Source organism: Salvelinus alpinus, chromosome 12, assembly GCF_045679555.1.
Source record: "Salvelinus alpinus chromosome 12, SLU_Salpinus.1, whole genome shotgun sequence".
Classification (NCBI taxonomy): Eukaryota; Metazoa; Chordata; class Actinopteri; order Salmoniformes; family Salmonidae; genus Salvelinus; species Salvelinus alpinus.
The window spans coordinates 34,975,628-35,002,934 of record NC_092097.1 but is presented as its reverse complement, the minus strand read 5'-3'; the positions used below and the strand labels follow the sequence as shown (position 1 = coordinate 35,002,934).

The 27,307-nt window shown below is 44.3% G+C and overlaps 1 protein-coding gene and 1 pseudogene across 1 annotated transcript in view; one reads left to right on the top strand and one right to left on the bottom strand.

The window, feature by feature from the left end:
- Nucleotides 1-19,165, bottom strand: part of LOC139535985 (lysyl oxidase homolog 2A-like) — a 76,771-nt gene extending 57,606 nt beyond the window's left edge. The window contains exons 1-3 of the mRNA XM_071336025.1: nt 18,924-19,165; nt 16,646-16,980; nt 3,938-4,113 (exon numbers count right to left, since the gene is read on the bottom strand). Of these exons, the coding sequence (XP_071192126.1) occupies nt 3,938-4,113; nt 16,646-16,940 (471 nt within the window). The 5' untranslated portion in view covers nt 16,941-16,980; nt 18,924-19,165. The remainder of the gene's footprint in view (nt 1-3,937; nt 4,114-16,645; nt 16,981-18,923) is intronic.
- A 1,418-nt stretch (nt 19,166-20,583) lies between these two features.
- LOC139535288 (ribonuclease inhibitor-like) lies at nt 20,584-26,763 on the top strand (annotated as a pseudogene).
- The last annotated feature ends 544 nt before the right edge of the window (nt 26,764-27,307 follow it).

The window sequence follows — 27,307 nt, the reverse complement described above, 5'->3', positions numbered from 1 at the left end:
GGCCACAAACGGACCATAGCGCGCTGAGCTCAAATGTATCTCGTTTCCTGCTGTAGGCGAATGTGAGCGCACTAGTGGAAGTTTAAAAATGTGGCCCACTTGTGTCACGTCTGTTGGCGTTGTATGATGTCACGTTTCCTGGCCTGCTGGGTGGGATCCCCTTTCATCGTCTGGTTCCATTCACATTTTCTCTCCTGAGCAAGTCTCAACCTAAAATACTTTCTCAATGTCACTGTTGCACTAATAGGTTAAATTTAACATGTTCAAGCTCTGGTTTGTTGTTAACCTTATGTAGACGTTTAAAGTAATTCTAAATAAGTGAAACCGAAATAAACAGTATTTGCAGAATTGCAAAAACTGCTTCTTTCTGTGAATTCAGGGCCCTCCAAGTCAAAAGTCAAAGTCAAAACTTAGTGTGATCCCTTAACTTAGCTAAGGCTGTTTTTCAACTCCCAGAGAACTGCCAAAATCAATACAGCTACAGTCAAACTTGAGTTAAACTAAACTCAAGGATTAGTGTTGTGTACAGGCTGATTAAAGTCACACAGACACCCTCTCAATGAATAAACATTAACAAAGATATGTGTCTCTGTTGGTGCTATGTGGACTTTCTCTACATGAACTCGTGTTTGATTTAGCCTTAGTTACAATCACAGTCCAGACCTTTTAAGGGAACCCCCACTTGTCTGAATGGAATGTGAAATCATTTCTCATGAATATCTCATAAAGGATTACACAGACATCCTCCTGTTTTCTACCCTTCTAACTACAAATCAGCTGGGATAGACAATCTGGACGCTCTCTTTTTAAAATTATCCACCGAAATTGTTGCAACCCCTTTTACTAGCCTGTTCAACCTCTCTTTCGTATCGTCTGAGATCCCCAAAGATTGGAAAGCTGTCGCGGTCATCACCCTCTTCAAAGGGGGAGACACTCGAGACCAAAACTGTTATAAACCTATATCCATCCTGCCCTGTCTTTCCAAAGTCTTTGAAAGCCAAGTTAACAATCAGATCACCGACCATTTCGAATCCCACCGTACCTTTTCCACTATGCAATCTGGTTTCCAAGCTGGTCATGTGTGCACCTTAGCCACGCTCAAGGTCCTAAACAATATCACAACCGCCATCGATAAAAGACAGTACTGTGCAGCCGTCTTCATCGACCTGGCCAAGGCTTTCGACTCTGTCAATCACAGCATTCTCATCGGCAGACTCAACAGCCTTGGTTTCTCAAATGTCTGCCTCGCCTGGTTCACCAACTACTACTTCTCTGATAGAGTTCAGCGTGTCAAATCGGAGGGCCTGTTGTCCGGACCTCTGGCAGTCTCTATGGGGGTGCCACAGGGTTCAATTCCTGGGCCGACTCTTTTCTCTGTATATATCAATGATGTCGCTCTTGCTGCTGGTGATTCTCTGATCCACCTCTACGCAGACGACACCATTATGTATACATCTGACCCTTCTTTGGACACTGTGTTAACAAACCTCCAAACGAGCTTCAATGCCATACAACTCTCCTTCTGTGGCCTCTAACTGCTTTTAAATGCTAGTAAAACTAAATGCATGCTCTTCAATCGATTGCTGCCCGCACCCGCCCGCCCAACTAGCATCACTACTCTGGACGGTTCTGACTTAGAATATGTGAACAACTACAAATACCTAGGTGTCTGGTTAGACTGTAAACTCTCCTTCCAGACTGACATTACGCATCTTCAATCCAAAATTAAATCCAGAATCGGCCTCCTTCACTCATGCTGCCAAACATACCCTCGTAAAACTGACTATCCTATCGATCCTTGACTTCGGCAATGTAATTTACAAAATAGCCTCCAACACTCTACTCAGCAAACTGGATGTAGTCTATCACAGTAACATCAGATTTGTTGCCAAACCCACTGACTCCAGGTCATTTATAAGTCTTTGCTAGGTAAAGTGCCGCCTTATCTCAGCTCACCCATAGCACGCGCTCCAGCAGGTATATTTCACTGGTCACACCCAAAGCCAACACTTCCGCCTTTCCTTCCAGTTCTCTGCTGCCAATGACTGGAACGAATTGCAAAAATCACTGAAGCTGGAGACTTATATCTCCCTCTCTAACTTTAAGCATCAGCTGTCAGAGCAGCTTACAGATCACTGTACCTGTACTTAGCCAATCTGTAAATAGCACAACCAACTACTTCATCCCCATATTGTTATTTATCTTCTTGCTCTTTTGCACCCCAGTATCTCTACTTGCACATCATCATCTGCACAACCTATCACTCCAGTGTTAATGCTAAATTGTAATTATTTTGCCTCTATGGCCTATTTATTGCCTACCTCCCTGCTCTTCTACATTTGCACACACTGTACGTAGATCTTTCTGTTGTGTTATTGACTGTACGTTTGTTTATGTGTAACTGTGTTGTTGTTTTTGTTGCACTGCTTTGCTTTATCTTGGCCAGGTCGCAGTTGTAAATGTGAACTTGTTCTCAACTGGCCTACCTGGTTAAATAAAGGGGAAATACAAAATAAAAACCTCCATTTCTTTCTACCCTTCTACCTCCTGTCCTGTCTACCCTTCTACCTCCCTTCCTCTCAACCATTCTACCTCCCTTCCTCTCAACCCTTCTACCTCCCTTCCTTTCTACCCTTCTACCTCCCTTCCTCTCTACCTGTTTACCTCCCTTCCTCTCTACCCTTCTACCTCCCTTCCTCTCTACCTGTTTACCTCCCTTCCTCTCTACCCTTCTACCTCCCTTCCTTTCTACCCTTCTACCTCCCTTCCTCTCTACCTGTTTACCTCCCTTCCTCTCTACCCTTCTACCTCCCTTCCTCTCTACCTGTTTACCTCCCTTCCTCTCTACCCTTCTACCTCCCTTCCTCTCTACCTGTTTACCTCCCTTCCTCTCTACCCTTCTACCTCCCTTCCTTTCTACCCTTCTACCTCCCTTCCTCTCTACCTGTCTACCTCCCTTCCTCCTACCTCCCTTCCTCCCTTCCTCTCTACCTGTCTACCTCCCTTCCTCCTACCTCCCTTCCTCCCTTCCTTTCTACCCTTCTACCTCCCTTCCTCCTACCTCCCTTCCTCCCTTCCTCTCTACCTGTCTACCTCCCTTCCTCCTACCTCCCTTCCTCCCTTCCTTTCTACCCTCCTACCTCCCTTCCTCTCTACCCTTCTACCTCCCTTCCTCTCTACCTGTCTACCTCCCTTCCTCTCTACCTGTCTACCTCCCTTCCTCTCTACCTGTCTACCTCCCTTCCTCCTACCTCCCTTCCTCCCTACACTCTCGAAAAAACGGTAACAAAACAGTTCTTCAGCTGTCCCGATAGGAGAACCTTTTTGGTTCCAGGTTGAACCCTTTTTGGTTCCAGGTAGAACTCTTTTGGGTCCCATGTAGAACCCTCTGTAGAAAGTGTTCTGCATGGAACCCAAAAGGGTTCTTCAAAGGGTTACCTTATTGGAACAGCATAAGTACCTTTATTGGTTCTAGATAGCACCTTTAAGAGTGTACCCTTCCACCTTCCGCCCTCCCTACACTTCCCACTCACCCCTTCCTTACCCTTCCACCTTCCTACCTCCCTACCCTTGCACCTCCCTCCCTGCTCTACCCTTCCACTTCCCTTCCTGTCTCCAACAGGTAGGAGCATGGAAACTGGGTTTGACGAAAGGGTTTACCGTAAGACATTTCAACACTAGATCCCTGAAATCCAGAATTCTTTCCCCCTAACTCCTTTCAAACGTTAAACACATATTCTCAGCTATTGCTCCACATCTGTCTTGCATTTCTGTGAAATTGCACCGTAACAGCATCCAACAAAAGCAAAGAAGCAATCATGTATGGTGTGTGTGTGTTGTGTGTATGTGTGTTTGTGTGGCCATGCAGCCGTGTGTACATAAGTGTGTGTGTCTGTATTTCTATGTGCTAACATGTGTGTTTATGTTTTAGGCTTACCTCCACACTGTTGGTGAAGCTACTGATGAACTTGAAGCCGGGGATGCGTCTCTGGTTACACACCACTCCCACGTCCTCAGAGTGTTTGCAGTCGGACACTCCGAAGCCATTGGACTTACACTGGGCCAGTGTTCTCTCCCGCCCTGAACAGTGGACATTGTCCAGCCAGATCCGACCTATGAACAATGAGGGATGGAGACACCTCTAATGACCACACATTAATTTAAGGGAACCCTCACCAACACCCTATATCAATTTTAAGCTTCAACAGACAACACCTTTGGGTAACACTTTGGGCCAGTCTCATTGTGGACTAAAACATACTTTCAATATACTGTATTTTCTCCATTGAAAATCCAGGACTAGGCATAATCTAGACTGAATAATGGCGCCAGAAGGGCATGGCTGCCGTTTTTGTCATGTTTTGTCTTTGATCATCATGTCTTGTCCCTGTGCTTCCCTCTGCTGGTCTTATTAGGTTCTTTCCCTTTTTCTATCCCTCTCTCTCCCCCTCCCTCTCTCCCTCTCTCGCTCTCTCTCTCTATCGTTCCGTTCCTGCTCCCAGCTGTTTCTCATTCTCCTAACTACCTCATTTACTCTTTCACACCTGTCCCCTATTTTGCCCTCTGATTAGAGTCCCTATTTCTCCCTCTGTTTTCCGCTTCTGTCCTTGTCAGATTCTTGTTTGATGTTTGCTGTTCTGTGTCCTTGTTCCGCCCTGTCGTGTTTTTGCCTTCTTCAGATGCTGCGTGTGAGCAGGTGTCTATGTCAGCTACGGCCTGTGCCTTCCTGAAGCGACCTGCAGTCTGTGGTCGCGTCTCCAGTCGTTCCTCTCTACTGACGAGAGGATTTCAGTTTCCTGTTTTGGATTTTATCATTGTTTGTTTAAGACTGGATTAAAGACTCTGTTTCTATTAAGTCGCTTTTGGGTCCTCATTCACCAGCATAACAGAAGAATCCGACCAAGAATGGACCCAGCGACTACGGATTTTCGCAACACTGCCGTCGAGATCCAGGGAGCAATGCTCGGCAGACACGAGCAGGAATTGTCTGCTGCTCGTCATGCCGTTGAGACCCTGGCCGCTCAGGTCTCCGATCTCTCAGGACAGTTTCAGAGTCTTCGTCTCGTGCCACCAGCTACTTCCTGGTCTTCCGAGTCTCCGGAACCTAGGGTTAATAACCCACCTTGTTACTCTGGGCAGCCCACTGAGTGTCGCTCCTTTCTCACCCAGTGTGATATTGTGTTCTCTCTCCAGCCCAACACATACTCAAGAGAGAGAGCTCGGATCGCTTACGTCATATCACTCCTTACTGGTCGGGCTCGGGAGTGGGGCACAGCTATCTGGGAGGCAAGGGCTGAGTGTTCTAACGTTTATCAGAACTTTAAAGAGGAGATGATACGGGTTTTTGATCGTTCAGTTTTTGGGAAGGAGGCTTCCAGGGCCCTGGCTTCCCTATGTCAAGGTGATCGATCCATAACGGATTACTCTATAGAGTTTCGCACTCTTGCTGCATCCAGTGACTGGAACGAGCCGGCGTTGCTCGCTCGTTTTCTGGAGGGACTCCACGCTGAGGTTAAGGATGAGATTCTCTCCCGGGAGGTTCCTTCCAGCGTGGACTCTTTGATTGCACTCGCCATCCGCATAGAACGACGGGTAGATCTTCGTCACCGAGCTCGTGGAAGAGAGCTCGCGTTAACGGTGTTTCCCCTCTCCGCATCTCAACCATCTCCTCCCACCGGCTCAGAGACTGAGCCCATGCAGCTGGGAGGTATTCGCATCTCGACTAAGGAGAGGGAACGGAGAATCACCAACCGCCTTTGCCTCTATTGCGGTTCTGCTGGACATTTTGTCATGTCATGTCCAGTAAAAGCCAGAGCTCATCAGTAAGCGGAGGGCTACTGGTGAGCGCTACTACTCAGGTCTCTCCATCAAGATCCTGTACTACCTTGTCGGTCCATCTACGCTGGACTGGTTCGGCTGCTTCCTGCAGTGCCTTGATAGACTCTGGGGCTGAGGGTTGTTTTATGGACGAAGCATGGGCTCGGAAACATGACATTCCTCTCAGACAGTTGGGGAAGCCCACGCCCATGTTCGCCTTAGATGGTAGTCTTCTCCCCAGTATCAGATGTGAGACACTACCTTTAACCCTCACAGTATCTGGTAACCACAGTGAGACCATTTCCTTTTTGATTTTTCGTTCACCTTTTACACCTGTTGTTTTGGGTCATCCCTGGCTAGTATGTCATAATCCTTCTATTAATTGGTCTAGTAATTCTATCCTATCCTGGAACGTTTCTTGTCATGTGAAGTGTTTAATGTCTGCTATCCCTCCTGTTTCTTCTGTCCCCTCTACTCAGGAGGAACCTGGTGCTTTGACAGGAGTGCCGGAGGAATATCATGATCTGCGCACGGTCTTCAGTCGGTCCAGAGCCAACTCTCTTCCTCCTCACCGGTCGTATGATTGTTGTATTGATCTCCTTCCGGGGACCACTCCCCCTCGGGGTAGACTATACTCTCTGTCGGCTCCCGAACGTAAGGCTCTCGAGGATTATCTGTCTGTTTCTCTCGACGCCGGTACCGTGGTGCCTTCTTCCTCTCCCGCCGGAGCGGGGGTTTTTTTTGTTAAGAAGAAGGACGGTACTCTGCGCCCCTGCGTGGATTATCGAGGGCTGAATGACATAACGGTTAAGAATCGTTATCCGCTTCCCCTTATGTCGTCAGCCTTCGAGATTCTGCAGGGAGCCAGGTTCTTTACTAAGTTGGACCTTCGTAACGCTTACCATCTCGTGCGCATCAGAGAGGGGGACGAGTGGAAAACGGCGTTTAACACTCCGTTAGGGCATTTTGAATACCGGGTTCTGCCGTTCGGTCTCGCTAATGCTCCAGCTGTCTTTCAGGCATTAGTTAATGATGTACTGAGAGACATGCTGAACATCTTTGTTTTCGTTTACCTTGACGATATCCTGATTTTTTTCACCGTCACTCGAGATTCATGTTCAGCACGTTCGACGTGTGCTCCAGCGCCTTTTAGAGAATTGTCTCTACGTGAAGGCTGAGAAGTGCGCCTTTCATGTCTCCTCTGTCACATTTCTCGGTTCTGTTATTTCCGCTGAAGGCATTCAGATGGATCCCGCTAAGGTCCAGGCTGTCAGCGATTGGCCCGTTCCTAAGTCACGTGTCGAGTTGCAGCGCTTTCTCGGTTTCGCTAATTTCTATCGGCGTTTCATTCGTAATTTCGGTCAAGTGGCTGCCCCTCTCACAGCTCTGACTTCTGTCAAGACTTGCTTTAAGTGGTCCGGTTCCGCCCAGGGAGCTTTTGATCTCCTCAAGAAGCGTTTTACATCCGCTCCTATCCTTGTTACTCCTGACGTCACTAAACAATTCATTGTCGAGGTTGACGCTTCAGAGGTGGGCGTGGGAGCCATTCTGTCCCAGCGCTTTCATTCTGACGATAAGGTCCATCCTTGCGCTTACTTTTCTCATTGCCTGTCGCCATCGGAACGCAACTATGATGTGGGTAACCGCGAACTGCTCGCCATCCGCTTAGCCATAGGCGAATGGCGACAGTGGTTGGAGGGGGCGACCGTCCCTTTTGTCGTTTGGACTGACCATAAGAACCTTGAGTACATCCGTTCTGCCAAACGACTTAATGCACGTCAAGCTCGTTGGGCGTTGTTTTTCGCTCGTTTCGAGTTCGTGATTTCCTATCGCCCGGGAAATAAGAACACCAAGCCTGATGCCTTATCCCGTCTCTTTAGTTCTTCTGTGGCTTCTACCGACCCCGAGGGGATTCTCCCTGAAGGGCGTGTTGTCGGGTTGACTGTCTGGGGAATTGAGAGACAGGTAAAGCAAGCACTCACTCACACTGCGTCGCCGCGCGCTTGTCCTAGTAACCTTCTGTTCGTTCCTGTCTCTACTCGTCTGGCTGTTCTTCAGTGGGCTCACTCTGCCAAGTTAGCTGGCCACCCCGGCGTTCGGGGTACGCTTGCTTCTATTCGCCAGCGGTTTTGGTGGCCTACTCAGGAGCGTGACACGCGCCGTTTCGTGGCTGCTTGTTCGGATTGCGCGCAGACTAAGTCAGGTAACTCTCCTCCTGCCGGTCGTCTCAGACCGCTTCCCATTCCTTCTCGACCATGGTCTCACATCGCCTTAGACTTTATTACCGGTCTGCCTTCGTCTGCGGGGAAGACTGTGATTCTTACGGTTATCGATAGGTTCTCTAAGGCGGCACATTTCATTCCCCTCGCTAAGCTTCCTTCCGCTAAGGAGACGGCACAAATCATCATTGAGAATGTGTTCAGAATTCATGGTCTCCCGTTAGACGCCGTTTCAGACAGAGGCCCGCAATTCACGTCACAGTTTTGGAGGGAGTTCTGTCGTTTGATTGGTGCTTCCGTCAGTCTCTCTTCCGGGTTTCATCCCCAGTCTAACGGTCAAGCAGAAAGGGCCAATCAGTCGATTGGTCGCATATTACGCAGCCTTTCTTTTCGAAACCCTGCGTCTTGGGCAGAACAGCTCCCCTGGGCAGAATACGCTCACAACTCGCTTCCTTCGTCTGCTACCGGGCTATCTCCGTTTCAGAGTAGTCTTGGGTACCAGCCTCCTCTGTTCTCGTCCCAGCTCGCCGAGTCCAGCGTTCCCTCCGCTCAGGCTTTTGTCCAACGTTGTGAGCGCACCTGGAGGAGGGTCAGGTCTGCACTTTGCCGTTACAGGGCGCAGACTGTGAGAGCCGCCAATAAACGTAGGATTAAGAGTCCTAGGTATTGTCGCGGTCAGAGAGTGTGGCTTTCCACTCGTAACCTTCCCCTTACGACAGCTTCTCGCAAGTTGACTCCGCGCTTCATTGGTCCGTTCCGTGTCTCTCAGGTCGTCAATCCTGTCGCTGTGCGACTGCTTCTTCCGCGACATCTTCGTCGCGTCCACCCTGTCTTCCATGTCTCCTGTGTCAAGCCTTTTCTTCGCGCCCCCGTTCGTCTTCCCTCCCCCCCCCCCGTCCTTGTCGAGGGCGCACCTATTTACAAGGTACGGAAGATCATGGACATGCGTTCTCGGGGACGTGGTCACCAGTACTTAGTGGATTGGGAGGGTTACGGTCCTGAGGAGAGGAGTTGGGTTCCATCTCGGGACGTGCTGGACCGTTCGTTGATTGATGATTTCCTTCGTTGCCGCCAGGGTTCCTCCTCGAGTGCGCCAGGAGGCGCTCGGTGAGTGGGGGGGTACTGTCATGTTTTGTCTTTGATCATCATGTCTTGTCCCTGTGCTTCCCTCTGCTGGTCTTATTAGGTTCTTTCCCTTTTTCTATCCCTCTCTCTCCCCCTCCCTCTCTCCCTCTCTCGCTCTCTCTCTCTATCGTTCCGTTCCTGCTCCCAGCTGTTTCTCATTCTCCTAACTACCTCATTTACTCTTTCACACCTGTCCCCTATTTTGCCCTCTGATTAGAGTCCCTATTCTCCCTCTGTTTTCCGCTTCTGTCCTTGTCGGATTCTTGTTTGATGTTTGCTGTTCTGTGTCCTTGTTCCGCCCTGTCGTGTTTTTGCCTTCTTCAGATGCTGCGTGTGAGCAGGTGTCTATGTCAGCTACGGCCTGTGCCTTCCTGAAGCGACCTGCAGTCTGTGGTCGCGTCTCCAGTCGTTCCTCTCTACTGACGAGAGGATTTCAGTTTCCTGTTTTGGATTTTATCATTGTTTGTTTAAGACTGGATTAAAGACTCTGTTTCTATTAAGTCGCTTTTGGGTCCTCATTCACCAGCATAACAGTTTTACAGGCTCCTAACCAACTGAGCTATTTTGTGTGTTTTTTCGCATTGCTTGTAACTTATTGTGTACATAATGTTGCTGCTACCGTCTCTTATAACCGAAAAGAGCTTCAGGATATCTGAACAGCGATTACTTACCTCGAACTGGACAAAGATTTTTTCTTTAATGAGTCCGACGCAAAGGATTTACTGCTTCTCCGAGACCAGGCCCAAATCCCCGCCATTCGCGTGAAGAAAAGACGGAAATACAGGGGGTGGAAATCGGGGTGCCTTGTGAGAATTAATCCGCGAGTGGGTAACCCGCCTCTACCATCCATTCTATTGGCCAACGTGCAATCACTGGAAAATAAACTGAACAATCTCCACTCGAGACTATCTTACCAACATGACAGTAAAACAGTAATACCTTGTTTCACCGAGTCGATACGGATAAGATTCAGTTGGCTGGGTTTTCTGTGCATCGGCAGGACAGAACAGCTACGTCTGGTAAGACGAGGGGTGGTGTGTCTATTTGTCAATAACAGCTGGCGCTGTTAATTTTTAAATGTTTTATTTAACTAGGCCATTCAGTTAACTTCTTTGGGGTACCCCCCCTTCTTCTCAATTTCCGCCTAAAGACATACCCTAATCTAACTGCCTGTAGCTCAGGCCCAGAAGCAAGGATTTGCATATTCTTGGTATCATTTGAAAGGAAACACTCTGAATTTTGTGGAAATGTGAATTGAATGTAGGAGAATATAACACAATAGATCTGGTAGAAGAAAATACAAGGAAATAAACATACGTTTTCTGTTTTTTATTGTTGCTGTATCATCTTTCAAATTACAAAGAACAGCCAAACATACAGATAGGATGCTGTGGATGATTTGAATGAAGAACATAAGATGGCAACAATAGCTGAGCAAAGTTTTAGACAGATAACCTCCAAAATGAGCGAGCTACATGACATTGAGCATGAAGTCACCCAGGTGTCCCACACAAATGTACCCAAATGTACCCAAGTGGCCGAATTGGTACAGTGATACATTTTGAAGGAAATAACTATATACAAAATACATAAATGCTATTCTAACACACCCCAAAAAAATTAATATATATATATATGAAAAAAATAAATAATAATAATAATAATAATAATAAACAAACAAATAACAAGGGTAACTATTTACACATTTTCTATTTACAATATTGTATATTTTATAAATAAATAAATAGATAAATATTGTGAAGACCCTCAGCCCTCAGTCCTGGTGCCATGGCCCATAGCAGTCTCTTTCTGCTGCAAAGCAGAGGCTTACTGAACAGGTGGTGCAGGTGATGGGGCATTTCCTGTGACAAAGGGCACAACGTCGCCTTACCACTGTGCCCTTTTGCTCTGAGGCACATTCATGCCTGCAGAGATGAATCTGGGCAAGTGAATACCACTGGTTGACGGAGCAGAAGGTGCTGCAGTGGACTTGCTGTAGCTAGCAAGCTCCTGGATGAGCAGCTCCCTGAAGGCTAGCTGTGAGATGGGGGGCTGTCTCTATCAATTTCCTCTATAATTTGGGTTAAATCTGTATACCTAGACTTTGTTTTAGCTTTTCCTGATTTATTCGCCATAATTTAAATATATAAACTTGTTGAAAATGCTATTGAATATGTACTGCTATGCGTAACACTCGTGGCTCTGTCAAGTAGGATTTGCAATGGCGAATGAACCTCTTTTACGCCAGAGTTTACAACAAAGGCTGGTCTTCAAACGTATAACCATTACATATTGCCGTTTACCTCAGCTCATTGGCTATCGTCCAAGCTAGATTTCAAGATGATCAGTGGTCAATGGGCCAAAATACAGTCAATCAACGATAGACCGGTCCTACCATTGGTGCGCAATGAGGTCATTGATTGGTGTCTTCAAATCGGTTTGTTTCGGTCAATACGTCCCGGGAAAAGAGCCATCATGTATGGTTGTGTTAGTAACAACCAGAGGATTGCAATGAAACCAAACATGACTGGATAAACGTTTGTTTAGTGTGTGTAATTACCACGAACGCTTCGTCCAAAGTTGAATGAGACGGAAATCACGACGCAACCGGTTTACAAATGTTTCGTGTTAGGCTATAAAAATGTATTTTATCAAACAAAACGAACATTCAATGTGTAGTTAGGACACTTGGCATTGCCACCAGAGGAAGATCTTCAATGGTAAGCGATTTATTTTATTGTTATTTCTGACTTTCGTGACGCTAATGCTTGGTTGGAAAATGCTAGTAATACTTGTGTGTGTGGGGCGCCGTCCTCAGAAAATCGCATGTTTGCTTTTGCAGTAAACCTTTTTGAAATCTGACACAGCGGCTGGATTAATAAGACGTTCATCTTTTAAATGATGTAAGATACATGTATTTACAAGAATGTTTAATACAACGAATGGTGTATTTAAAATGTTAGCTCTCTGCAGTTTCACCGGATGCTGGCCTGGTGGGACGTTAGCGTCTCACCTACCCTAGAGAAGTTAAGAAAAGTATTATTTTCAATGACAGCCTTGTTCAGGGGCAGAATTACAGATTTTTTATTTTATCCTTGTCAGCTTGGGGACTTGATCTTGTAACCTTTTGGTTACTAGTACAACACGCTAACCACTAGGCTACCTGCCGTTAATGAGGTTTTTGAGGTATCGGTCGCCTGAGGTAGAGTACATCATGACTGAGTGGGGGACTGAGTGGCGCAGCGGTCTAAGCGTAACTATAGACTCGGGTTCGATCCTGGGCTGTATCACAACCGGCCGTGATCGGGAGTCACATAGGACAGCGCACAATTGGCCCCGCATCATCTGGGTTTGGCCAGGGTAGGCTGTCTTGTAAATACCAATTTGTTCTTAACTGACTTGCCTAGTTAAATAAAGGTTAAAACATTTTTATGATAAACTGCAGACCACACTATCTACCAAGAGAGTTTTCATCTATATTTTTCGTAGCCGTCTATTTACCACCACAAACCGATGCTGGCACTAAGACCGCACTCAACGAGCTGTATAAGGCCATAAGCAAACAAGAAAATTATCATCCAGAAGCGGCGCTTCTTGTGGCCGGGGACTTTAATGCAGGCAAACTTAAATTAGTTTTACCAGCATGTCACATGTGCACCAGAGGGCAAAAATCTCTAGACCACCTTTACTCCACACACAGAGACGCTTACAAAGCTCTCCCTCGCCCTCCATTTGGCAAATCTGACCATAATTCTATCCTCCTGATTCATGCTTACAAGCAAAAACTAAAGCAGGAAGTACCAGTGACTCGCTCAATACAGAAGTGGTCATATGACGCGGATGCCAAGGTACACAGACTGGAATATGTTCCGGGATTCATCCAATGGCATTGAGGAGTATACTACCTCAGTCACCGGCTTCATAAATAAATGCATCGATGAAATCGTCCCCACAGTGAAGGTACGTACATATCCCAAACAGAAGCCATGGATTACAGGCAACATCTGCATCGAGCTAAAGGTTAGAGCTGGGAGTACAGGAGGAGTGGGACAGTAATCCAGACGCCTATAAGAAATCCCGCTCTGCCCTCAGACAACCTATCAAACAGGCAAAGCGTCAATACAGGACAAAGTTTGAATCCTACTACACTGGCTCTGACGCTCGTCGGATGTGGCAGGGCTTGCAAACTATTACGGAATACAAAGGGAAACCCAGCCGCGAGCTGCCCAGTGACGCGAGCCTACCAGACGAGCTAAATGCATTTTATGCTCGCTTCGGGGGAAGAAACAGTGAAGCATGCACGAGAGCATCAGCTGTTCCGGGAAGACTGTGTGATCACACTCTCCGTACCCGATGTGAGCAAGACCTTTAAACAGGTCAACATTCACAAGGCTGCGGGGCCAGATGGATAACCAGGACATGTACTCAGAGCATGCGTGGACCATTTTCAACCTCTCCTTGACCAAGTCTGTAACACCTACATGTTTCAAGCAGACCACCATAGTCCCTGTTCCTAAGAAAGCGAAGGTAACCTGCCTAAATGACTACCGACCCATAGCACTCACCATCATCCCGGAAACCCTAAACCCACTCCAACTTGCATAACACCCCAAAATATCCACAGATGAAGCAATCTCAATCGCACTCCACACTGCCCTTTCCCACCTGGACAAAAGGAACACCTATGTGAGAATGCTGTTCATTGACTACAGCTCAGCGTTCAACACCACAGTGCCCACAAAGCTCATCACTAAGCTAAGGACCATGGGACTAAACACCTCCCTCTGCAACTGGACCCTGGACTTCCTGACGGGACACCCCCAGGTTGTAAGGGTAGGCAACAACACATCTGCCACGCTGATCCTCAACACGGGGGCCCCTCAGGGGTGCGTGCTTAGTCCGCTCCTGTACTCCTTGTTCAACCACGACTGCATGGCCAAGCACGACTCTAACACCATCATTAAAACCTCATTAAAACCTTAAGGAGCCGTCCCTTTTATTTCAATTTTCGCCTGAAACGACATACTCAAATCTAACTTCCTGTAGCAGGAGAAAGGCCATAATGTATTACTCCAGCCCAGGTGCAATATACATTTTGGCCACAAGATGGCAGCAGTGTATATGCAACTGGGTCCCCAGATCCTCAAAAAGATCTACAGCTGCACCATCGAGAGCATCCTGCCCGGTTGCATCACCGCCTGTTATGGCAACTGCTCGGCATCCAACCGTAAGGTGCTACAGAGGGTAGTGCGTACGGCCCAGTACATCTCTGGGGCCAAGCTTCCTTCCATCCAGGACCTATATACTAGGCGGTGTCAGAGGAAGGTACAAAAAATGATCAAAGACTCCAGTCACCAAAGAAATAGACTGTTCATTTAATTTGATTTGATTTGAATCTGGGTCCAGGACCTTAATAAAGTGGGCATGAGATTGCTCAAATCCATTTTTAAAGATTTTAAAAAGCCCAGTGCAATCAAAAATGTGATTTTCCTGTGTTTTATATATATTTTCATACTATTAGGTTGAAATAATACTGTAAAATTGTAAAAAAAAAATATGATAATGCCGTTAAAGTGTAAGAGCTGTTTGAAAAGCCAGCCTGAAATTTTGTTAATAGCCCAATAAGAAAGAGATTCCAAACGTTACTGCCAATAACAGCTAGTTATTGGCTCCCTACTCCCTACACTCCCAGACAGTTCACTGCCTACTTAGACCACTCCCAGACAGTCCTAGCAAAATTCTTGCTTGAGAAATTGCTCTTGGCTAAAAATATATTTTTGTTTCTTTTGACCATTTTATTTGAAAACAATCACAGGAAGGTACTTAATTGTTACCCCAAAATTATTTGATATTGAGATAAAAACATTTGCGTTGGACCTTTAACTTATATCATGACAGTTCATGACAACTCACCTTTTCACTTAGGTTAGACTGATCAAATTTGACCATTTCATGCAAGATATGTGTTACAGAATTTATGTTGCCATCACTTGTCAAAAAAAAGTGTATGGCTCTTTAGACTAATCTAAATGGTCTAATCAATCACAACAGACCTTCACAACCACATTACATTGTTGGAATCCAATCCAACTACATGGTGGGGATCATCAGTCAGTCTGCTCTCCAACTATGTGTTCCAGAACAGTCTGAATCAGTGGTGTGGGATGAGGGAAACCAAACATAGCACAGTGATCATGGAAATACAGAATAGGCCTCAGGCTCTTTCTGTAATTAGTCTATAACCCAGACACTGGAGAAGCTGAATATGAGCCACAACAATAAATGTTACTTCTTAGCTAATACTTACAACAAGACTTCAGGGGCTGCAGGTAGCCTAGTGGTTAGAGTGTTGGGCCAGTAACCGGAAGGTTGCTGGATCAAATCCCCAAGCTGACAAGGTAATTCTGCCCCTGAACAAGGCAGTTAACCCACTGTTGGCTGTCATTGTAAATAAGAATTTGTTCTTAACTGACTTGCCTAGTAAATAATATCTATACATCCTTTCCTGGCAGGAAACACCCAGCAGATAACATTTTGATAACTCAGCCTTTTGTGATTATAAAAAGAATTTGTGATTGCAAAAAGAAATTGCTCTGTTGGGCAGATATTCACACCTATTCCTATGTTACCTATACCGGCTGCGACAAAAGCCTAGCTTTCCCAGCTTTCCCAACTCTCCAGTCTACATAGTTCAAGATCAAGAAACCCTTTGGGCTGCACATGCAGTGAACATTATATGACTTCTATCTCAGCAGCTCAAAACAGAGTCATATGTTCCATGAAAATCCCGTAACTAATGCAGCACGTTTCCGCTGTCTGGGATCGTAATCCCTCAAAAACCACTGTTTTACCCATTGAAGTCTAGCTAGCTGATACACACCAATCAAACTTTGTGTGGGGAAAATGACTGGAAAATGGAAACACTAAGCCAGACACATAGACATAATCTCATCATCCCCCTTGTCTTGTAAGAATATCTCTAGTATTGTCGTGTGTCTAATGACTTTCCCAACTCCATAAATCTGATTGAAGGTTGCAAATGGAACAGTATTGAGATGTATGGATCTCTGGCTGCTCTCTATAAAAGCCAGATGAAAGATGTTATTAAACCAACCTCCCATCGTCAAAGACTCATGTGTTCCCATTGAGACATATCCTCGTTAATCCTAATCATAGTCCCTGCAAAGAGGGGCATACTATATCTCATCTTTCTAATTTACCTGGGTAATAGAAAAAGTCGCTCTGGAATACGTTACAAGAATGATGATCATTCTAATTCCAAATATTGGACCACTCCATGCTACAATATGCTGGACCCAATCCTTGTTGCAGTCTGTCATTGATTCTCAAAGGAAACAAATATATTTTTTCATATATTTCACTGAACTATCCCTTTAATTAAGTCTTAATGGTCAAAGTGGATTTCCAATTACAACATGTTACTGAACTATCCCTTTAAGCCCCTACTCCTCTGTGTTCCTTACCTTCTCCCTTGCCGTACTTGGAGGACGGGGACCAGGACACGGCCTCCACGTAGCCCAGCTCTCTGCACAATATGTTGGCCGCATGGATAGAGAAGTCGTCGTCGCACACCGTACCCCACTCGCCATTGTAGTAGACCTCCACCCGGCCCTCGTAGTGCTTGCGTTTGTCCCCTGCCAGACGCAGCTGGATGATGGGGGTGCCAGGGGGAAGCTCGGTGTCTGACTGGGCCTGGCATAGTGCCCACACACAGAGTAGCATGGCTAGGTGACACAGGAGAGGGCACCGAGACGGCATGGTTCGGAAAGGGCAGGGAACTCACCGCACTGTGTGTAAACTGGAGGAGGGAGACACGGACCAGAATGACCAATGAATGACTGAAATAAGCAAGGTAATGTATTTAGGCAACTTGAAGACTGTATTGTGCTATGAGTTGCTGAAATGAATGGAATCATATTTGAATTCAAAGTTGAGTGTGAAGGGATATTCATGTATGAAAAGTGTTTTTTTCTTTTTACATGTTTTAACGATTGAGGGACCTCTGAACCGATTGAATATCTGATACCAACAGAAAACGAAAGCTTATTCAATGGACCAACTACAGCTTGTGTGTCATGTTCTGACCATAGTTCTTGTGTGTTGTGCTTGTTTTAGTGTTGGTCAGGACGTGAGCTGGGTGGGCATTCTATGTTGTGTGTCTAGTTTGTCCGTTTCTATGTTTGGCCTAATATGGTTCTCAATCAGAGGCAGATGGTTTGTGTTGTCTCTGAATGGGAATCATATATAGGTGGCTTGTTTTGTGTTGGGATTGTGTGGGTGGTTGTTTCCTGTCTCTGTGTTTTGTCTGCACCAGAAAGGACTGTATCGGTAAGCCACGTTTGTTATTTTGTAGTTTTGTAAGTGTTCACGTTTTCGTCTGTCATTAAATATGTTGAACACGGAATACGCTTCGTCTTGGTCCGATCCCTGCTACACCTCTTCAGACGAAGAGGAGGAAGGCTGCCGTTACTTTGAGTCACATGGTCAGCATGTTTGTTACATTTCATCAGCCAGAAATAAGAGTCTTATGTTTTGACATTATCCTCAGTTGTCAGTCATCAAGCTGTCATTAGAGACTGGCTATCTGGCAGACATTCAGCCTCACGGGCTTCTCCAACAACCTAGACCTCACCACAATTCCAGGGTGGACTGAGGATTGGGTATGGTGGTAACAAAACAGATTTATCTTGCGGTGAGCAAGGAGATATTTCAGTTTCAGAGAGAGAGAGCGAGAGAGATGATTGGATTGATGGCTAGATGGATGGGAAGACGTCACCATCCAGCTCAAACATTTTAGACCCCAAAAACCGATTGCTCCCTAATTATTATGCTGATGTAACTGTGTTGCTTCACCATTTACTGAGAGAGGTTTGTGTTAAGGTCGTCAGCAGCGCAGATAGAGGTTTCTCCTGTTGCTTGGCTGAAGGAATGGCATGCCCCAGACAGGTACTCAACTTTGTGGGCCTAATGCTTTTCACATGTGGGCTCATGCTATGTTCTGCATGCTCCTATCTTTTCATCTCTGGCTAAGCCAGAGCTCATACTACCCCTCAGGGCTGTGGAACCAGATAAAGGGAATTTTTGTTTTATCTCTCTTTTCAGCCAGGCCATGAGAGTGTCAACGGTGAGTGGTCTTTGAGGGGGGAGAGGGGACAGCCCTGCACCTTGTAAGCCCCAGCCAGGGGCAACTTTTCCTGTCAATGTCATGGTGATGACAAAACTTAGGGGTGGGGGAAAAGTTAAAAATAATCACCCTTAATACTCACGAATATCATTATTTCCCCTTCATATTATATATAACCAGGACGTTTCTTATATCGAAAGATGTTAAAAGGGATTTGTCTGCACTTTTTCAACATTTCTGACTGGCTTTCAATCTTTCCCTGACCTAGAAAACTAAACTCCACTCCATGGTGAATCTGTGTGCAACTACAATGTGGCTCTGAATTCAGATTCAAAAACTGCAATCACTTCAGCAGCAGTAAAACAAGGAGCTTGATTGCTTTAAATATTGCAGCTAACTAGTTAACTATAAATATTAAATACACTAGCTACGGGAATAATGGAACATAATTTCCTTCAATTAGCATACCTTTAGTCGAAGTTACTGCTATTCAGAACAACCATATAGCCTGATCAAACATCATGTTGACGATTATAATGCGCGTATAGGCTATTCACGATCGTTATTTAATTTAAATGTAAATATAACTATAACATGCATACAAAAGACCCACTTACTTGAAGAAAATCAGAAGACGCACTCGCGCCAAAAGGAGCAGCGTTTCAAACGAATGTCTATGCTGCAGCAGTGATTTGATCACTTTATCGAGTATGTTTTCCAGCCTCCCACCTCTACCTCAGCAGGTCGGCCGCAGTCCTATAACCACCTTCAATCCAGTGATTCCTCGAAACTTTCTCCTCCTCCAGTAATAGGCCTATCAATGGAAGCAGAGTCCTGCAGTCATGACGTCTTCGGGCATCCTTCCTTCCCGGTGTCCACAGGAGGATTACGAAAGCAGCTGAACTTGACTTGTTTTAGGGACTGTTATACATTTTGCCTGTTGCTAGGGGAAGAAAACAAAATTTCCACCAAAACAAATAGCCTAAATAATTTTTCAATAAAGGCTTGCTATATAGATCCCCTAAAATTGACATTAGATTGCACCAGCTGCAACCCAATATTAGAGACTAGCCTAAACTACCATCACAACCATTCTAATATTAGAAGTCTCCAAACTCTTTCAACAACAAAACATTTCAAGAGGTGTGAACAAACTCCTGTGAACAATAATGTTTCAAAATGACAAGTGGATGTAACTCTATTCTGGGAAGACTGTGATGGAAGTTTTCAACATATTCAATGTCAATGTTAAGTAAAGGCAAAATGGTTGAGATAGATACCCCCTCACTCTGACCTGGTTGAGTTTCTCCAGCATCTGACTCTTATTCTGACATGTAGTTAAACTAGGCATAAGTCCTATCTATGGTAGTCCTATCAGTAGGCCTACCTTTAAATGCATCCTTCCTTGAGATAATCACTGACCTGGAAGTGAGAGGATAGGTTAAAAACATGTTTCCACTTCAGTGCCTTCACCAGCACTGTATTTTTTAAATACTTAACACAAAAATACTTTCCCAAGCAATGTCATTTGAGTCAGTCTGCACACTTTAAAGTTGGGTTAGTAGTTTAAAAGATATGTTTTCCTTATCATTACAATATTATTGTACACCCAGAACATTCCCTGCAGTCATTTATTTCTGGTATTTGGTATCCAAAGGTCAGTTGTAGGTGGCCCCACTTAGAAGGTAAAGTGCATGCAATTTAATTAAGAGGTGCACAAACAACATTTCTCAAGCATCTTCAAGAATAGAAATGGAAAAACTTCAGTGAGTTGATCTGGAGATGTTATGATTCCAGGCCACATCAAGGTAAGGACCCAACTAATGATGAAAACATATTAAATGTATTGTCTGATTCTAGTAAATTAACAAAGGAAGCAGAGCTATCCGCATAATAGAGATAAGACTTTATCTAGCGCAATTATCACAATCTCTACCTAGATAGAGCACAACCAACAAATAATATTATAGGCTACAGTAATTATTCTAGTAAAATAATACTATTAAAGGGTAAAACAGGTGCTTATGCAAACGTGAACATTTGTTTCACTAGACTGTGACCAAGTTTATTGATTCAACATTGAGAAGGCAACAGTCTTTATTATCAGGCTCAGGCTAAGACACAGATGCATACACAGGAGGCGGATAAAGTCAGTTCTGGGAAGACTAGGAAAAACTAGAGCACAGGAAACACGGGAAGACGCTGATAGGACTTGACAGGACAAGACGAACTCGCAACAGACAAACAGGAAACGCAGGTATAAATACACAGGGGATAATGAAGGGAGATATGAGACACCAGGTGGGGGGTCAAGACAAGTACAAAGACAGGTGAAACAGATCAGGGTGTGACACTTTATCATTGACCTTGGATCCGAGATATAAATAATTGACAAACATGAGAAGAGAACAAGAATCACAGAAACTGCAACAAAAAAAACGAATTAGAAATGTAAATATAAATGTCATAGAAAAGGCATTCCATATTCCCAAATGATCCCCATGTTGATGATTGTATTGTGCTTCATTGTATTTTCCTTCAAATGTTGTGTTTTATGACCATCATAAGACCTTCTGTATTGTTTTATTCGACTGTAAAATGCTGGATGTCTTTGGTTATAGGTTCAATAAGTGTCGCTGAGGAGAGAGAGAGAGAGAACAGGGGCACTGTCTCTAAAATTAATCTCTCTGGGGAACATGAAACCAACACAAAAGCTAAAAGGTGGGAGGAAAGGGAGAGAGAAAGAAAGAGAAAGAGTGTGTGTGCGTTTCCAAGCGTGCGTGTGTTTTTGTACACTGTTTTGTACAGCCAAAATGTATGTGAGCTTGTACATTATCATTAGACAGCATGCATTAGAGACTGAAGGTCTCTGTGGTGTTGAAGCCCAATGCAGCAGGAAACCAGACTCACCTGTTCCCAGCTGTGTCCATGAAGAGTGACCAGTCTATGGGATGACCAGACGTATTCAGAAAGGGAGACGGTTCTAATGAACAAAGGTATGAGGGCTGTATTTTATGTAAAATATGCCCATGTGAAATTCATTAACGTTCAGGTTTGGGGAGTAACTGATTACATGTAATCTGATTTCCAAAAAGAACAGCTAAAATGTTGTAATCAGATTACAGATACTTTTGAAAAATGATGATCACTTCTTGGATTACTTTTAAATTCAGAAAGGATGATTGCGGAAAAATACATTATGTCACTTTTCTGTTTTCTTAATGTCATTCAATTCGGGATTGAAAAAAGGTGCAAGTTTAAATTTGAGTGAGTCTGACCACAAGTCTGAGACTACTATGTTGACACACCAAACGCGTTTGATGGATCCTTTTTGTCTTCTTCTAATGCCTCTCAAGGAGAAAGTAATCCAAAAGTAATCAGATTGAGTTACTGAGTTTGGGTAATCCAAAAGTTCCATTACTGATTACAATTTTGGACAGGTACACTACCGTTCAAAAGTTTGGGGTCACTTAGAAATGCCCTTGTTTTGCTCAGTTGTGCACCGGGGCCTCCCACTCCTCTTTCTATTCTGGTTAGAGCTAGTTTGCGCTGTTCTGTGAAGGGAGTAGTACACAGGGTTGTACGAGATCTTCAGTTTCTTGGCAATTTCTGGCATGGAATAGCCGCAATTTCTCAGAACAAGAATAGACTGACGACTTTCAGAAGAAAGTCCTTTGTTTCTGGCCATTTTGAGCCTGTAATCGAACCCACAAATGCTGATGCTCCAGATACTCAACTAGTCTAAAGAAGGACAGTTGTATTGCTTCTTTAATTAGGACAACAGTTTTCAGCTGTGCTAACATAATTGCAAAAAGGGTTTTCTAATGATCAATTAGCCTTTTAAAATGATAAACTTGGATTAGCTAACACAACGTGCCATTAGAACACAGAAGTGATGGTTGCTGATAATGGGCCTCTGTGCGCCTATGTAGATATTCCATAAAAAATCTGCCGTTTCCAGCTACAATAGTCATTTACAACATTAACAATGTCTACACTGTATTTCTGATCAATTTGATGTTATTTTTATGGGGGAAAAGTTGCTTTTCTTTCAAAAACAAGGACCTTTCTAAGTGACAACAACCTTTTGAACGGTTGTGTAACTGTAACTGATCAAATTTAGAAAGTAACTTACCCAACCCTGTGTGCATGTGTGTGCGAGTATGTGTGTGTTTTTGTGTGTACAGCGTAGCCTACAGTTCAATAAATCAATCAAATGTATTGATAAAGCCCTTCTTACATCAGCTGATGTCACAAAGTGCTGTAAGGAAACCCAGCCTAAAACCCCAAACAGCAAGCAATTCAGGTGTAGAAGCACATTGTATATGTACAGTTCCGTTGTATATGACATCAACATTAGACAGCATCAATTAGAGACTCAAGGTCTGTCTGAGTTGAAGCCCAATCCAGCAGGAAAGACCAGATTCACCTTTTCCCAGCTGTGTGTCCATGAAGAGTGACCAGTCTATGTCCCATTGACTATATGTATTCAGAAAGGGAGACGGTTCTACTGAACAAAGGTACGAGAGCTGTATTACACAGGTAGGCCATCCAGACATAACTTGGTACACAAAATACTGAACATTCTACTTTTTATTTAGACTGAATGGGTATAATCTTAGAGTTGTTGCACTTTTCTGGCCCCGACTCTCAGCTCAAACTCCTCACAAATGAGAGAGCTGAACCTGAGTGACAACAACCTGCAGGATTCAGGAGTAAAGCTGCTCTCTGCTGGACTGGAGAGTCCACACTGTAAATTGGAGACACTAAGGTCAGTATTCATGTATTTTTTAAACAAATGAGTATAGTTCAACGTGTTTATATAGGGCAATACAAACCTAATATATTTGGTCATGAGAATTGAGCTTCACTGCTCCCAATCTACATAATGATAGAAAAATCCAACCTCAAAAAGAATCAGCATCCTTGTCATGTTTGTTATAGGAAGAGGTGTATGAACTCAAATCAATGTACAATAAACCACTCATTTGCTTTTGTAAAATGTTCATTGTGATTGTTCAGCTGACACAAAAAAAGATAGCTGCCACACTCCCTCTCGATCTTAGTACTATGTGTATAAAATAATTTAGTGTTACTGGTGTTACTGTTTAGTATCTATCCTGTTGCCTAGTCACTTTATCCCTACCTATATGTACATAGGTACCTAAATTACTTCGTACCCCTGCACATTGACTCGGTACTGGTACCCCCTGTATATAGCCAAGTTATCGTTACTCATTGTGTATTTATTACTTGTGTCATCATTTGTATATTTCTCAATTTTTTCTCTCTGCATTGTTGGGAAGGGCCCGTAAGGAAGCATTTCACTGTTAGTCTAATTTGATTTGATATGCTACATGTAGAAATCATGATACTGTAACGTCCGGGGTGTAGTGGGTGAGAAGTCAGGCACAGGAAGCAGAGAGTTCAGGGTAGTGCTATTCCTTTTAATGCACAAAAACCGGTGGACATAAACCAACCCCACGAAACACAGGGCGCACACCAAAACAAATGCCCCAAACACGTGGGGACTTAAACAGTCCAGCAAAACCCATAGAAATGGGAACCCCGTAATTCACAGACGTGTACACACGTACACCAAACAATCCTCCACAAACAGCAGCCCGACTAATCAGCCTAAAACACAAACAGGTGCAACCAATAAACAGAAAGGGGAAAAGGGATTAGTGGCAGCTAGTAGGCCGGTGACGACGACCGCCGAGCGCCACCCCAACAGGAAGGGGAGCCACCTTCGGTAGGAGTCGTGACAGATACACTCTCTACAGGCTGTCAGGCTGCCTGGTCACAGAGGAAGGCTGTGCTTCTCTGGTCTCAGCTCTCAGGTCAAATCCCTCCCATCTGAGAGAACTGGACCTGAGCTACAACCACCCAGGAGACTCATGATTAAAGCTGATCTCTGCAGGACTGGAGGATGGAAAAACTGGAAAAACTCAAGTATGTTGAGGGTTTGTGTCAATCTGTTTTCATGTTACACACAGGTAGACCATGTGTGTGGAGGCAACTGTGGGAAGCACAACTCATAATAATGTCTGGAACGGAGCGAATGGAATGGCATCAAACCATGTGTTTGATGGATTTGATACCATTCCACCTATTCCGATCCAGCCATTACCACGAGCCCGTCTTCCCCAATTAAGGTGCCACCAACCTCCTGTGGTGTGTATGTGTTTGCGCATACGTGTGTAAGTAAGTGTGATACTGAATCATGGTTTGTTTTTTCCCTACAGTGTTGAGTGATGACTGCTTTGAGGAATAACTTACTGTGTATAGCTAAAATGTATTGAGATGAAACTTGAGAGATTGATCTGAAACCACAAAGATTCTGATTCAAGTTCCAGATTGTTCCTTCCTGGAATAAACATTCTGGAATTATTGATTACAGCAAAAGAATGAAGGAGTGCTGAATGCAGAGTTCGGTCTACAGTCAGACATCAGCTAATTATTCATGATGCAATACGTAGCTGGAGAGCAATAATCTATGGTTTGCTCGATTCCATAAATATGATTTGTAATATTATAGCAAATGATGGGGCAAACCCGGGCCACTAGTGTGAAAGGCAAACACCCAACACATCATCACTCAAATAGGGTTAACCCACTTGGTAGGAACTGTAACGTGGTTCATATCGGTATACTGCCCTCTCACATCCCCGTGCTTTGACCACATTAGCCCCCCAACACGTCTGGCCGTGTGTTCCAATGGCCTCACAGCCACCATCCCACTTCTGACACTGATGCAGAAAACAGCGGGGCAGGGAAGCTAACCTTGGTCGCTGCTGTGAAAGCCAATCACTCTACACATTGAGCCGAAAGGGTTAACCCACTTGGTGGGAATTGTAACTTATTCCTACTTGAATTATAATTGTATTCCCAACACAATATGTTTTGTCTTGTTTTCACCATCAGATGCCTGTGAGCTCACACTGGACCCAAACACAGCATTGTCGTGTCTTTGGCATCATTAAAACTGAAGACTTATTTATCAAATAAATCTCTGTAATTATTATTACGCGATTAAACTGATTAATCATGTAACTGTAATTAACTAGGAAGTCGTGGCACCAAGGAAAATATTCAGATTACAAAGTTATAATTTTCCTAATATAACTTTCAGATATTTTAATATCTGATCAATTAGTCTTCGAATTAATTAATTATTATTTACCTAACGTCAGTCTCATTTCAAACGTCGTAAATTGTTGGTTATCTGCACGAACCCAGTCTTCACTATGAGTCATTCATACATCAATTGTCTTAAAATCATTTATTTACTAACTAAGTATTTCACAGAAATGCATCACACAAACAAACAAAATAGATGTTTACAAAGAAATGATAGGGGGATGTGCCCTAGTGGACTAAACTGGTATGGCGGCTTGTTAGAGTGATAATTATAACAATTGAAATGCTAATCCTTTGCACATGAACGCTCACTCATTCGGGAACAATTGCAATCAATATATATATTTACGCTCAGTGTGTCGTCGGGATCTCTATTGAGAAGTTTGTTTCTGTTGGAGAGTCTGTCCGCCCTCTCTCTCTCTCTGTCGTGGTTAGAATGGATAGTTCATAGTGACATTCATTCATGTCGTTATGGAATAGATGTTTCAGCGGTTGTCGGTCTTCGCGTTCAATGATACCGAATTCCTAGCTGCAGACTAGTAATTAATATCAAAGACTTGTTCTTATTCTGTCGGTATCGATAGTCTAAGAGTTTAACCACGTGGTATGCTTAAAAGATTCAGGAATCTACTCAAACCTTAGGTTTATGGTCTCCTCTCAAACCTTGGCCCTCTTGTTATTGAGGTAAGCTGGTCTGGTGATAGAAAATACGGGTGGGGGTTTTATTCGGAAGAGCAGAAAAGGGCCTGTCCCAGGACCATAACTGTGCTCATGGGCGGTCCTCTGATTTAGTTAAACTCCAAAGGGAATTGGAGTTTCCTTCATTAAACAGTCCAAAATCACATTACACAATTTCACAAACAGTATCATCCTCACTCATTCATCTTATACAACAATTAGATGTAAGCCTCATATCTGAGGCTATTGTATAAGCAGCGTTATGGTAATGTGGCCGTATTGTCTCCCATGAGTTTCACAAAATTGTACCAAACGGACCAGTTCGTAGCTGGATTCTTCACCGATCTTTTATACCTTCTCCAGAACATAAATGTTGTTTGGACCTCAAGTTCTGTGAGGTGGAAGAAATTCCTTTATTCTCTCTATGAAAACTCACTCTCTCTCTATACTGTGGCCATGAGGAGATAATCTCCTCCAGGAATTTATGACCTCTCTGACCACAGCAGCCTGGTTGTAGGAGACAGAGAGAGGGGGATGGTGCTCGCTGTACCCAAAGAGGGCAACGTCATGACAGCATGCAGAAAGCTCATTCTGTCTGAGGAGAACAGAAAGGTGACATGGGTGGAAGATGAGTAGCCGTATCCTGATCACCTAGACAGATTTAAAGACTGGCCAATGGTGCTGTGTAGAGAGGGTCTTACTGGGCACTGTTACTGGGAGGTAGAGTGCAGTGGGAAAACAGTTGATATAGCAGTGACCTATAAATGAAACAACTCTTTAAATGTCTATGTGCTTGGACACAATAACATATCTTGGATTCTGGGATGCTATAGTGACAGTTACATTTGCTAGGCACAATGATAATCGCAATACCATGTGTGTCCCCTCCTCCAAAAGAGTAGGAGTGTATCTGGACTGACTGGCTGGCACTCTGTCCATCTACAGCGTCTCTTCTGACACACTGACCCACCTGCATGCATTCCACATTCACTGAGCCCCTCTACCCAGGGTTTATGGTTGGGCTTTAAATGTCAAATAGCCTCCTAGGAACACCTGAGTCAAACTTCTGTTCAAGTGGAATGAGATATGTGACATGAGATACGTTTCCCTGTAGGCACGGAAGCATGCACACACACACACACACACACACACACACACACACACACACACACACACACAC